At 44.2% G+C, this 14,054-nt stretch overlaps 1 protein-coding gene across 2 annotated transcripts in view; it reads right to left on the bottom strand.

Moving 5' to 3' along the window:
- The window catches only part of KIF4A (kinesin family member 4A), a 45,477-nt gene that overhangs the window by 30,976 nt on the left and 447 nt on the right, over positions 1-14,054 (bottom strand). The window contains exons 1-11 of one of the 2 annotated variants that reach the window (XM_045029442.1): positions 13,956-14,046; positions 13,217-13,334; positions 11,752-11,894; positions 11,453-11,567; positions 10,535-10,725; positions 9,058-9,147; positions 7,813-7,979; positions 7,406-7,500; positions 3,443-3,562; positions 1,863-2,038; positions 836-897 (exon numbers count right to left, since the gene is read on the bottom strand). In XM_045029442.1, the coding sequence (XP_044885377.1) occupies positions 836-897; positions 1,863-2,038; positions 3,443-3,562; positions 7,406-7,500; positions 7,813-7,979; positions 9,058-9,147; positions 10,535-10,725; positions 11,453-11,567; positions 11,752-11,874 (1,139 nt within the window). In that variant the 5' untranslated portion in view covers positions 11,875-11,894; positions 13,217-13,334; positions 13,956-14,046. Of the gene's footprint in view, positions 1-835; positions 898-1,862; positions 2,039-3,442; positions 3,563-7,405; positions 7,501-7,812; positions 7,980-9,057; positions 9,148-10,534; positions 10,726-11,452; positions 11,568-11,751; positions 11,895-13,216; positions 13,335-13,955; positions 14,047-14,054 lie in introns of those variants that run through there. The other variant, XM_045029441.1, reaches the window with a different exon arrangement.

Below are 14,054 nucleotides of genomic sequence, written 5' to 3'. Positions count from 1 at the left end.
AGTCAGTTGCTCATGTTTGTTAGCAGCCTCTGGGAAGGCAGATATTTACACTTCTAAAATGTTACCATTATTGATCAAGTTCCTCCCCCTGCCTCCTCTACTACAGCTAGACCAGGGGTCGGCAACCTTTCAGAAGTGGTGTGCCGAGTCTTCATTTATTCACTCTGATTTAAGGTTTTGCGTGCCAGTAATACATTTTAACATTTTTAGAAGGTCTCTTTCTAGAAGTCTATAATATATAAAAGACGGTTACTCACCTGTAGTAACTGTTGTTCTTCGAGATGTGTTGCTCCAATCCATTCCAGTTAGGTGTGCGCGCCTCGAAAAAAGTTCCGAGATGCTGTGCACGCGCGGCGCGCACACCTAACTGGAATGCATTGGAGCAATCACTCGAAGAAGAACTAAACTATTGTTGTATGTAAAGTAAATAAGGTTTTTAAAATGTTTAAGAAGCTTCATTTAAAATTAAATTAAAATGCAGAGCCCCCGGGACCGGTGGCCAGGACTCGGGCAGTGTGAGTACCACTGAAATTCAGCTCGCATGCCGCCTTTGGCATGTGTGCCATAGGTTGCCTACCCCTGAGCTAGACTGTTGCATTCTTACAGAGGGTATTGCTGCACATGGAAGTGAAACATTGGTGCAATGAATTTAATGAGCGTGACAAAGGAGAGAGAAAAGAGACTTGACAGATACTTGAGTGGCAAATTAGTTCCTATCTTTGCACCAAGTGCAGTCTAGAGCCTCAGTACAAGAGATCTAGTCTCAGCTGGGGAGGTGGAGGTGTGGGGAAATCAAGGCCTCTAGTTACATTAAGCATTAGTCTATAGTTCTTACTTGATAGACACTGGGAGCGTCCCTCCATGGGCCTGCAACAACAAGACCTGCAGCTGTTGTACCTAAAGGGAAACAGAAAAAGTTACCCAACCTTGAATCTACCTCCTCTATAGTAATCAGCCAAGAGCACACTGATCTCTAAGAAAGAGCTGGAGCTGCAGGAATTAACATGAATGACAATTCCTCTTCATCAGTGCTGAACCAATGCTCCAAATGTTATTTGATGGCAGTGTTGCCTTTCACATGATAGACAAGATAGAGTTTATGAGCACATCTTCACTGAGGAGCTCCTGGTACTCTCATAGGGACAACAGGGGGAAGCATTATTCCTTATGTTTTAGGCAAACTAGAAATTGATTAACTAGATTTGCCTGCAATTGATCGCATATGAACCCTTCTACATTTCCTATCCTAAACTTGGGCAGTATAGCTGTGTAGTGTTTGGCTAGATGCCATACTTCACTCCAGAGATGGCTGCACTTTGGTAGGAGTGACATTTCTTATGGTGTGTCCAGTGCACAATTCATGTGAAATGTAAATTGTAGTTGACACCAACACTTGGCCATGACCAAAGCATGACCCTGAAGGCCCAATCTAACAGTGGAGAAATTGCAGCACACTTATAGTGGAGAATCTCAAGCAGCATGTGGCATTAGAGAAGAGGCCACTCCATACAGACAAAAACGTTTAAGGATTTTCTTTAAGGTGACCCATAGCTAAGTGAGTTCAGTGTATTTCAGGGATTCTCAAACTGGGAGTCGGGACCCCTCAGGGGGTCGTGAGGTTCTTTGCCTCGAGCATTTATAGTGGTATTAAATATATTAAAAAAAAAGTTTTTTTAATTCGAGGGAGGGGGTGGGGGTCGCACTCAGAGGCTTGCTGTGTGAAAGAGGTCACCAGTCAAAAAGTTTGAGAGCCACTGGTGTATTTCTCTTTCGTGAATTTGGTGCAATGAGGATTTTCTCATTTTTGCTATGCACAACACATGTTTCCCAGCCTCCAGCTGAAGGAGGGAAGTGTCCAGTACCTGTTGCTTTAGATGATTTAGCTCAGCTGCCTGAGGATCAATGTTGATTATCGGTTTGTTTTTTATTTTTCTCGCCCTGTCAGCATAGCGCAAAGTATTTAAGGTTTCTTCTAGGTTGGAATCTGCTGGGCTCACACACGCAATCATGAGAGTGTGGCTGTTACCACCCAAGGAATCTGAATAGAAACAGAATGGGACAGAGCATTATTGAGACAGTGAAAATGGCAAAGTGGATTAGTGATGGAAAACCCAGAGCTGTAAGAGTGCACCATGTCCATAAAACACAACAGCCAACACAGACAAGAGGTTTTGACCAACGTGCTATTCATGTAATACCCAATAGCTGATTTCTCCCATTACAAGAAACACCGGTAAGAAAAGCAACTTTCCAGGTTACAACTAGTAAGAACCCCACAGAAATATTTCACCTCCACCTCCTTCTTACTCCCCCCCCCAAGAAGTTAAAGAACATTTTCCACATATGCTATTTTGCCTCCTGTTTCTACTCCAAATGCTGGTGGTTTGACATCACACACCCCTGATGGGATTCTCATGTGAAGCAGCTACACAATTCCCCATGTCAATGGTTCAAGTACTCTTACTTCTGCTGGCATCAGCTCCCCTGGAAGATGAAATTTCATGGATACTCTGGACAGCCAAACATCAGATCATACTTCATTCTCCTTCAATTTAAGGAAACATTTGATGATCTGAACAAATATACTCCCCCTGGCAATGAGCTGCCCAGCATGGCTTATTACTTTTGCACCCAGAGTATACGTTATCCAGCTTTGTGCCATAAGTCTCCTGAGAAGGGCACAAATGGCCCTGCTCAAGTTCAACTCACTCAACTGGGTTTCTTACTAAGAAGATTATGGCACCTTACAGTCCATGTTTTTAAAGATATAAAATACCATGAAAAATGGTTTTATGTAGCAAGTTCTGTACTGTGAAAAGGAAGACTGAAAAACTAATTTAGTAAATTGAGCTATTTCCTTTTTATTCCCAGACTAAAGTGTCATTAAGATGAAGACAAGATTTAAGATTCCAGATCAGGAATTTAGGGTAAATGACAACATTCTTGTAATGTGTTTATCACAAAAAGAAGCATTATCAACTCAGAAAATTCAGAGTTAAGTTTAACCTTAAGAAAGCCAAAAAACACATTAAGGTGTAAATGTACTGTTAAGGGACACAGCATCTTAGCTCTGCCCTGTAGTGACGTGGTGCAGTAACCATTCAGTTATGATTTGTTGATATTAGTGATTGTGCCTCCAGATTAATGCATTTTAAAAAGGCAGTTTAGAATTTCCCATGTTTTTTTCCTTATGGTGTCACTGCAGGATAGAGTTAGAGTTGTTTGTGCCCCTACCCCAAAGTAATTGCAGTCGAAGACAAGACAACAAAAACAGAGGGCTTAAGGATCATAGGTATGTGGAATAAAACACAAATAATACATTCATATCTGGGTCAGCAGGAACGTAACACTTGGCCTGAGGGTTACACAGCTCTTGATGTATTATTTTGTTACATATTTATTTTTAACTATAGAACAGAACTATACTAGGTATGGCTCTTACCTTGCAACAGCCGTGTTAACTTGGAGTCTCTGTAAGGGACAAAACCACCCTTCTTATTTTCATCGCCAAGAGCACTGATTACATTCCCCAGGCATAGGAGGCCTCTGTTAATGTTGATTCCTGCACACAAAAACAAAATCCAAAGTGAGTAGGAGCTAAACCAAATAGAGGAGGTTTGCTTTATTACTGTTTATGTCCTATACCTGCCAACAAAGGCCACAAAATGTAGAAAATGGAGAGGTTTAGTCCTCATAGAAAAGCTCCAGTTCCCAGAAGGAAATCCCTCCTTATGCCTTCTTCCCACAGGTTTGCAGAAGAGGTTTAATGAAGAAGGATATGATCATGACTACAGAACAGATGTGCTATGTGGAGCCTTATGAAGCACAGCAGGTTAATAACCTTTGGTGTTGTCCTAGTCAGAATGGCTGGGGAACTCTTCTTTAAAGACCTGCTCTTTGCTCCAACTGAATATGTCCAAATAGGGAAAGAACAGGGTTAATGTACATTAAGATAAGTTAGATGTATTCTAGTCAGCAAGGCCTAATGAAATTCATCCTAGGGTACTAGTTGACACTCTCTAAACCATTAGCAATTATCTTTGGGAATTCATGGAGGATGGGTAAGGTCCCAGAGGACTGAAGAAGGGCAAACATAGTATGAATCTTTAAAGTGGGGAACAAAGACGACCTAGGGAATTATAGAGCAGTCAGCCTAAATTGGATACTTGGGAAGATACTGGAACATATTATTAAACAATAAATTTGGAAGTATCTACATGGTAACAGGCTTACAAGGAATAGCCAGCATGGATTTGTCAAGAACAAATCAGGCCAAATCAACCTCATTTCCTTCTTTGACAGAGTAAATGGCCTAGGGGATTGTGGGGAATGGAAGCAGTAGATGTTTATTTTAATGAGGCTTTTTGACAGTCCCACAAGACACTCTCATAAGCAAACTGGGGAAATGTGGTCTAGATGAAATTACTATAAGATGGGTGCACAGGTGGTTGGAAGACCATACTCAAAGAGTTATCAAGGATTTGCTATCACAGTGGGAGGGAATATCTAGTGAGGTCCTGCAGGGGTCAGTCCTGGATCTGGTACTGTTCAGTATTCTCATTAACGACTTGGGTACTAGAGGGGAGATCATGCTTATTAAATCTGCAGATGACAGGTGGTAGGGATGCAAGCACTTTGGAAGACAGGATTAAAATTTAAAATGGCCATGACAAATTGGAGAATTGGTCTGAAATCAACAAGATGAAATTCAATAAAGACAAGTGCAAAGTACTGCACTTAGGAATGGGGTTAAAAATCCACAGCTACAAAAGGAGGAATAACTGGCTAGGCAGTAGCACTGCAGAGAAGCATCTTAAAGTTATAGGGGAAATCACAAATTGAATATGAATTAGCAACGTGATGCAGTTGCAAAAAAGATCAATATAATTCTGAAGTGTATTAATAGCTGTGTCATATTAAGACACGGGCAGTTGTTGTTCTGCTCTCCTCGGCACTGGTGAGGCTTCAACTGTGTTCAATTCTGGGTGCAAAACTTTATGAAAGATGTGGACAAACTGGAAAGAGTCAGGGGTGTGTGTGTGTGTGGGAAAATGATACAAGGTTTAGGAAATCTGACTGAGAATGGTTAAACTGGTTATGTTAATCTTGAAAAAGAAAACTTAAGAGGGACCTGATGGTAGTCTTCAGATACATTAAAGACTGTTATAAAGTGGATGGTGATCAATTGTTCTCCATGTCCACTAAGGTAGGACAAAAAATAATGGGCTTAAACTGCAGCAAGAGAGATTTAGGTCAGGTATTAGGAAACTAACTATAAGGCTAATTAAATTCCAGAATAGGTTTCCAAAGGAAGTTGTGGAATTCCCCTCACTGAAGGTTAAGAACAGTTTGGACAAATACCTGTCTCGGTTTAGTTGGTCCTGCCTCAGTACAGGGGGCTGGACTTGATGACTCACTGAAGTCTCTTTCAGCCCTATATTTCTGACTCAATGAACATCAGTCTCATCCTACTAGATTTAGATTTTTTTTTTTAAAACCAGAGCCAAGGATGAACAGTATCTGCCCTTCTCACCTCCTACTCCATTAGCAGAGTGCAGCAGATGGCTTATTTTGGTATAGTCAAAGGTTCATAAAGAGCGTAGCAGGCAGTGATGTTTTAGCATGTTGGATCTCTACCCTTATATCTTAGATCCATTCCACCCAGAAAAGTCAATGCTGACATCAGCTACAGTGTGATGGTGAGAGTGGAAGACAAGGCACATTTTCCTTCCCCATACTTTGCTAGTTGAACACGGGAATGTAGTAACTGACAATATGCCTCATCTAGTCCAGTACCCATCTCTGACCGTGATCAACACCAGCAGCCTAAGAAGAAACCCTACAGTGGGTAGTTATGGAATAACTTGCTCCAGAGAAAGTTTGATCGTAATTCCCACTAGAGGTTGTCTTATGCCCCAAAGTTGAGGATTTATATTTCTTCCATAGCTCTTGTTTATTTTTAGCTTTTACTATGCGTCTGATGAAGTGGGTATTCACCCACAAAAGCTTATGCTTCAATGCGTCTGTTAGTCTCTAAGGTACCACAAGGACTCCTCATTGGTTTTGCTGATACCGACTAACACGGCTACCCCTCTGAAACCTGACAAGATATTCTGTTATCCAAGTAAAATGTCTAATGCTTTTTGGAATCCTGCTAAGCTAATGACCTCAGCAATATCTTGTGGCAGTAATATCTTCTGCCTTGTGTGAAAAGCTATGTATCAGTTTTGAATTAGCTGCCTTTGGAGCTCATTGAATGTATTTATGATCAAAGGCAAATAGAATTTTCAAATCTACTTAGAGCCCTACTCCTCTTCAGTGGCTAGCATGAGTTACTCCAAGTTTCCCCTTCTTCTGCACCAACCCTAGGAATCTTGTTCTGATTTTAAAAGGTGACTACAGAGAAAGAACTGGATGAGTCCTCTAATGCAGCAGCTCTCAGACTATGGGGCAGGCCTCCCCAGCGAGGCTCAGGAATGTGTGGATTTTTTTTTTTAATTTAATTTTATTTTTTTTAAAAGAGCTCTGGCTGTCAGCCCCAGGTGACCAGGACTCAGGCAGAAGGGCCTGCATGCCTGGGATGCGGGGATAAAGGGGACAGCCGGAGCCTTGGCACTTGGGCTCTCCTTCCCCACACCACATCCAGTCCCTCACTGGGAGGCAGCAGGGCTCTCGCTATCAGCCATAGGGGGGCAGAAGCAAGGGTGGTCATGGGATGCTACGTCTGCTGTGAAAAGTTATATTGACAAATATCACTTTTTACATTGCCACCCTTATTTCTGTGCTGCTGCATGCTCTCCACTCTGCCTTCAGAGCTGAGTGGTGGTATATGTAGTTGGGGGGGGCGGTAAAAGCAGGCGCACAAAGAACTACAGACACAAGTTTGAGAACCACTGCTCTAGTGGATAAAAAGTTGTTTTTGTTTTTTTTTAATTTGTGTTTGTTTTTGCTGGATTCCTTGGAGATTTGCAATGGAAGATCAACCCTCAACTGAAGGTATATGAATCTTTCAGGGAGCTTTTCTTCAAAAGCATCTCATGCACTTGAGCTAAATAACTGAATAACACGGTGTTTGATAATCAGACCAAAAAGCTTTGCCCTCAATGGCATGTTTCAGTCACTTAGGACGCCATGCTCCAGCTAGTCCTTCAGCCCTCAAAGTCCAGAAGACAAAGCTGGATATATTCCTGACATAAAAGCTAAACAGAACATTTAACTAGAGACCTTTCAAGCTCTCCTTATACCTCAAAACCCAGCAAAAACAAGAATTTTTCCCCTTTGTGTGTCACCTTTAAGGTCAAGATTTCAGAGTGGTGTGCTATATTTTGTCCTTTCCAGGAATGCCAGATGTGAAGAGCACAAGCGTGCATTACTGAAGCTGTTTGAAATTATTGTGCTTCCTTACCTTCCTTTAGTCGGTCTCCCTCAGCCTTGGTTTTCTTTTGCCTTTCGGAGCCAGCAAGATCTACAAGGTGTAGCTTGCAGCGAAAGCTGTTGTTCCTACAGAAGACCGAAAAGTTACATTCCTGAGCTAACATGTAGTTAGAACGTGAGCAACAAGCAGGATGGAGGGGATTTCACATCAGAGCTGATGGAATGGGTTTAAGAATGCATTTCACATCAAAGTGCTGCCACTAGCTTTTGAAATTAGGAGAGTCCAGTGACTGTATATCTTCCATGCAGCTTTTTCTAGAGAGAGTCAACCATTACTGGTTAAAAAGGTTACCTTTTGATAGGCAAGTACAAAATCTCAGACTGACAAGAGACAGGGTTGAATCAGAACTGTTACTTAAGGAGTTATTGCTTTCTTACTTGTCACTTTTCTTTCTCTGTTCGATTGAAATGGTGAAGATTGCATGGGACCGCGAGGACTGAGAATTCATAGCTGTAGAGGCCACGGTTCTGGAATTGTTTCCCTGCTCCAGACAGAGGATGGTATCTCGGGCACACGCCACACCCCGTTCCGTTAATCCTACAATCTGTGCCAAGAATGAAGAATCTGGTTTCATTTTCTTCCCCCTGCCTCCCAATATTCAGCCTTCATTTACTACATCACAGACGTGTACTTTATGTCTCCGACCAAGTCCCTGCTTCTATGCCACTGTGACCATAACTAGCAAAGCAAAGGAGTAAGGAAAAAACACATTTGCACTCTAATGTAGTCTAACAGACTTTACCAGAAAGATTAATGCTCACCAAGAGGTCCAAACTTGTGCCAACTAAGAGCTGCATTAACAGCTTATGAGTAAGCACATCTAATTTCCAGCTATGAGTCCAGAATGCTGCCATTAACTGGAGTCATGCCTCATCTAAAATACAGAAGCAAATCCTCTGAGGGTGTCAGCATGCAAAGCTGCATATGACATCCATTGTTCCATTCCAGGCATCCATCTAGAACACAGATACTACATATGGTCAAGGTTTTTGGATGCATGAAACTCAGCAACCCACTCACCATTTGGAAATGGAGTTTCATGTTAATGAAGTATGATTGACAAGCCCTGGAGACAAAAGCTAAATTTATCCATAGATCAGATGCAGGATGAAACAGCAGCACAAGCTTTCCCTACACTGTACCCCAAACCCATCTATGGGCTTCAGGCCTACTCTGGGGGACTTAGAGACATAGGTTAGTTTCATATCTATGGCCAGTACCTGACATGGCCATTTTGCTGTAGCTTTCATCTTTTTGAGTTTGGGAGAAGGCATGCAGCAAGGAAGTTTGGCTACGGGAACTGCAGTAATGTGTTAGTTACTTACCATTAACTCAAACCCTGATTTTATTTAATCAGTTCACTAAGAGCTTTAACTAGCTGTGGTCTGAAATCTAGATCCTAATGAAGTTACCACAGAGTAGGTTTGAGAATCACCAGACATTTACGGTAATTTAGAAAAGAGTTGGAAGTCAGCATGCTTTTGTATCAGAGACTAGAGTGAAGCACAAGAGAGTCTGAGACAGCAAAATTATGAACTGCAAAAGCGTGTCTGGGTTTGATTGAAACACTGGACTCTGATCTCCGCCCCTCCTCCAACATGCCCTCTGTGGAAACAACGCACCTTTATGCCTTCTTTGGGGTCCTCCCGTATGCTGATTTGAGATCGTTCTCTAGATGGGGACAGCAGGTCTAGAATATCCTCATTGTAGATCTGAAGGTATTTGAACAGAAACTCAGAATAAGTGGTCCAGGCAGAAGTGGGCATGGAGCATAAGGGACAATACAGGGTTAGGCTGAACCAGACTAACTTTGCAAGACATTGCACACATCTTACTCACTAAGACATGCAGACTTAACTCGGCCCCAGTCCTGGGAGTTGGATTTGTGTTATCATTAAATTCTATTTCTACATATGTGCCCCTCTGTCCATCCCCATGGTCTCCTCAATGACAGAAGTTCCACAAGCCCGAGCAGCCCAATTCCCAAAAGAGAAGAGTGTGATGCTGGAGATGCTCCTTGCTCATCTGAGGCAAAATTCTCTAGGACAGCGGTTCTCAAACCAGGGGGTGGGACTCCCAAGGGATGCATGGGAATGTGTCAAGGGAGGAGAGAGCGGTGTGCTTTTTTGGGGGCAGGGAAGAGCTCTGGCTGTCAGCCCTGGGTGGCTGGGGCTCATGCAAAAGGGCTGTTCACACCTGGGAGGCAGGGATACAGGGGACAGCCAGAGCTGCACCACCCAGGCTCACCTTCCCTAGTCTCCCCCTCAATCCCTCACTAGGAGGTGGGCAGGCTCTGGCTGTCAGCCCTGCAGTGGCAGAAGCAAGGGTGGCAATGGGGCGCTAAGTCTACTGTGAAAAGTGATATTGACAAATCTCACTTTTTACATTGCCACCCTTATTTCTGTGGTGCTGCTGGCATGCACTACCTTCAGAGCTGGGTGCCCAGCCAGCAGCCGCTGCTGCTCTCCACTCTGCCTTCAGAGCTGTGTGGTGGTATATGTACTCCTTGCGTAAACGACTACAGACACAAAGAAGGGGGAGGGGGAGGGCAATTGATCAAATCAAGTTTGAGAACCACTGCTCTAGGAAGAAGTGCAGCAGTCCTATCCCCATTATAGATTGTGACAGAATATTCTAGGTGCCGTGTCCCAGGTAGCACGCATATAAGGTTAGACTTAGCAGCCAGATATGCACACTGATGAGGAAAGGATGCAGTCCCATTTGCTACATAAGCTTTCATTCATGGAAAGTTATAGGTCCCTTTCTAAAGTCCTTTAGATTCCCCTTTACACCAGCTCTCCTGGTTCAGCTGCCACAACCCTACTCACTGGAGTGTTACAAGAGAGAAAAAAAACCCACACCAGACTATTTAACAGCCACAAGAAAGAGGCTTTATGATTGGAGGGGGGGGGGGGGGAAGGGACTAAGAGCCTGCTGGAATCTGGTTCCAGTCCCAACCAAGCCTCCAACATAATGTGTGACCTGAGGCTTGGATTTTAATAAGCCTGGTTGCCTGAAGAATTTGCCCTATTTAAGCCTCACCTTATTACAAAGTTTGCTTTTAATTCCAGATATTTTGAAACTGTAAATAGCTTTTACCTCCAAATAAGAGACTTTCAGGGTGAATTCCCATTCCAGCCTCTGTTCTTTTTCCTGAAAGAGCAGTTTGATAACACGAGGAATGACCCCAACAGTAGGTTCATGCTCTTGATCAGCAGTGTAAGTCCCTCCCATAGAATATGTTTTTCCAGAGCCTGTCTGTCCATACGCCAAGACAGTAGCATTATACCCTGAAGAAGTAGAGAATGCCTGGCATCAGGAGGAGGATGGGATCTTTTAAGAAGAGACCGTATCAGATTGGAGTATCCTAGTATGCTTCAGTGTGAGGTGTCCTCAGAAGCTAGAATCTCCAATTCAGAGAAGCATTGCCACTCATCCTCTCAGTTTACACAAAGCATAAATGCACAAATCAAGAACAAAAAGCTGAACAGAACCAGATGCCTTATCTGGACTATGAAATATGAGGTGAGATTTATTAATTAAACCTAATTTTATGGCAACTAAATATGCCAGAAACCTTCCCCTCCCCACCAACATCTTAGGTAACCAATCTCAAAGTTGAAGTATATAACATTAAAGTGTCACACTGCAGATCAAACAATCAAATGGATCTTAACATAGAACATTACGTTCTATGGACTTTTAAGTCAGTCAGTCTATTTTTGCTTTCCTTGAAGCTCAGTGAGACTGCACAAGTCATCTTGGTGGCCAAGTGGAATATCACACTAGCAGTAAATAGGAAGGATTTAGCACTCACCACTGCAGCCTGGGATTGATTTCTAATCAGAGAAGCATTTTGGAAAGGTATGGTGGGCGTGGGGGGTGGGGGGGGGAGATCAGAGCGGATAACCAAGTGATCTTTCCTGGCTGCTTTTGCTGTTTCACTTGACTTTGTGATGCCACCCTAAACCCAAGAGATTTCACTTAGTTACTATGAACAACGCAATAGGCTCTCACCTTTGAAGATGCCCCGTATCAGAGGGGCAACAGATGTATTGAAGACTTCCTCCTGCTCAGCAGATGGGTCAAACACAAAATCATATGTGAAGGATTTGTCATTGCCTACAATCACCTGTGAGAAAGATGAGAAAGCAGGTAATGACACACACATTGCAGTTTATGGGTTCATTTACTTGATACTAAATTCAAGTAATTTACAATGGCGCAAGTCTACAGAAACACCACTGACTCAATAGAGTGATTCTAGTATAAGTGAAAAATGTTGACCCTTCATAGTCAAGACATCATTTACTTACCTGTTGCTCTTCAGGCACGAAGGATAGACACATCTGGCATCCCTCACTGATCTCTTTGGGGACCAAGGGGCGGCAGCGGAGTACCACACGCACAGGAATGACTTTCTCATCCTCTTTCACCATTTCAGATTACAATAGCTTCCCTAAAAAAACCAAAAAGACATAAAATTAAGTGCAAGTATCGTCAGCTGAATTTCCTTTATTAGGCTTGACAGCCGCTCTGGGCATTAAGACACATTCAGCTTCCACACAGTTTGCACTGGCACAAGTTGGACAGAGTCTAGGATTCCATTATATCACATTCACTGCACAAAGAAAGTTTACCCATATAAGTGAGAAACCCAAAGCTAGCAGTTTCTGCATAATTTAACATTTCACTTAAAACAATAAATAAATTAGATTTTAGGACACTTGGGGCTCACTTACACTAGAAGTACTACAGTTGCGTAGTACATCTAGTCAAGATACTCTATGCCAGGGGTTGGCAACCTTTCAGAAGTGGTGTGCCGAGTCTTCATTTATTCACTCTAATTTAAGGTTTCACGTGCCAGTAATACATTAACGTTTTTAAACGGTCTCTTTCTATAACTCTATAACATATAACTGAACTATTGTTGTATGTAAAGTAAATAAGGTTTATAAAATGTTTAAGAAGCTTCATTTAAAATTAAATTAAAATGCAGAGCCTCCTGGACTGGTGGCCAGGACCCAGGCAGTGTGAGTGCCACTGAAAATCAGCTTGTGTGTCACCTATGGCACACGTGCCATAGGTTGCCTACCCCTGCTCTATGCTGACAGGAGAGAGTTCTCCCATCAGCATAATAAAACCACCTCCATGAGAGGTGGTAGCTATGTTGGGGTGAGAAGCTCTCCCACTGACATTGTGCTGTCCACACTAGTGCTTAGATCAGCATAATGCTGACATAACCTGTAGTGTAGGCAAGCCCTCAGAATTCTACAGCAGGTTTTCTTTACGTGAGCTGAAGCAGCATCACCTACCTAAGCACATAAACATACCTCCAAGGCCTCTGCTGCTCAAAGCTTTTCCAAGGACCAGAGTAACTAATGACAACCTGACTGGTTTTAGGACTGCTACTTAGATTTCGGTGCTAGCCTTGAAACTAACCAGAATCAGGTAATTTCACTCTGACAAATGTATGGGAAAAGGATGAACAGCAACAGAAAGTGCTATACATTAGAAAGAAAGATCAAAAACACTAAGGCTAGGGAACATGTGGAGTAGTAAAGACCCCATTCTCTCTCCTCAGCAGCAGGTGGTGGCTACACTTCTGGTCAAGGATTGCTGTAGGTTTCGCTGCAATCTCTCATCAATATTCTGCTATTAGGTGTCTGAAGCAGATTGCTATTTAGTTGGAAAGGAGGTTTTTGTTTCTCAGAAAAAAATAGTACAGATGGTAAAAAAAAAAAATCAGTTTTAACAGGAGGAAAGAAGCATTTTTGTCACCTGAGGCTCTGGAGAGAGATGGCCAGCTTTTCACCTCCCTATTCCCAAAATGATGTACAACCTTCACTTCCTTGAGCCTCAGTTTCTGTGTCCAGTCACCATAGTAACCGAGCCCCTTCTGTAAGAGAGCATCATCATGCCATACCATCAACAGACACGGCTCTGCCCGCCCAGAGCTTCCCACGGGAGGAACCGTGACAAACCGACCACGAAGAAAGCTCAATAACGTTCATGAAACGCTCCTTGGAGAGAAGCCAACAGAGCCCAGGCTTGGGCTGACTCAGGCAGCACCAGCGCCTGGGGGGAGGCGGGCCCAGGGCTCCACTCGCCCCAGCCGTGTCGCGGGGAACAAGGGCGGGAGGAGGTGGCGAGCGGGCCGTGGTGCTGGCAGGGGCCTCGCGGCCCAGAGCCGGTTCCGCTCCTACCACGGGGGGCGGGGGGAGACGGGGGCTCAGCCCGGCCGGGGAGGCGGACGCTGCTCCGAGCTGTACCCCGGTTTCTCTAACCCCGGGGGGCTGAGGCGGGGCCCCGTGGGGAAGCCGGCGGGGGACACGGCCGAGCTCTGGACCTGCCCAGCTCCGCCCGCCCCGCGCTCAGAGGGTCGCGGGGACGCCACAGGGGCAGCCCAGGCCCCCGAGCCAACAACCGGGGGAGCTCGGATCCCGCCAGCCGCGGGCCTGAGCGGCTCCGGAGAACGGGCCGGGCCGCAGAGCCCCCGGGCCCCTCGGGGAAGCGATACCTGCCCTCGCAGAGGCCCCGTGACAACGAACAGGCGCCAGCAGCCCGGGGCCGCGGAAAAGAACCGTCGCCTGCCTGAACCTTCGGCCGCCACTTACCG

Source organism: Mauremys mutica, chromosome 9 (genome assembly GCF_020497125.1).
Source record: "Mauremys mutica isolate MM-2020 ecotype Southern chromosome 9, ASM2049712v1, whole genome shotgun sequence".
In the NCBI taxonomy this organism is placed as follows: domain Eukaryota; kingdom Metazoa; phylum Chordata; order Testudines; family Geoemydidae; genus Mauremys; species Mauremys mutica.
The sequence above is the reverse complement of the archived record's forward strand: the minus strand, read 5'-3'. Positions and strand labels throughout refer to the sequence as shown.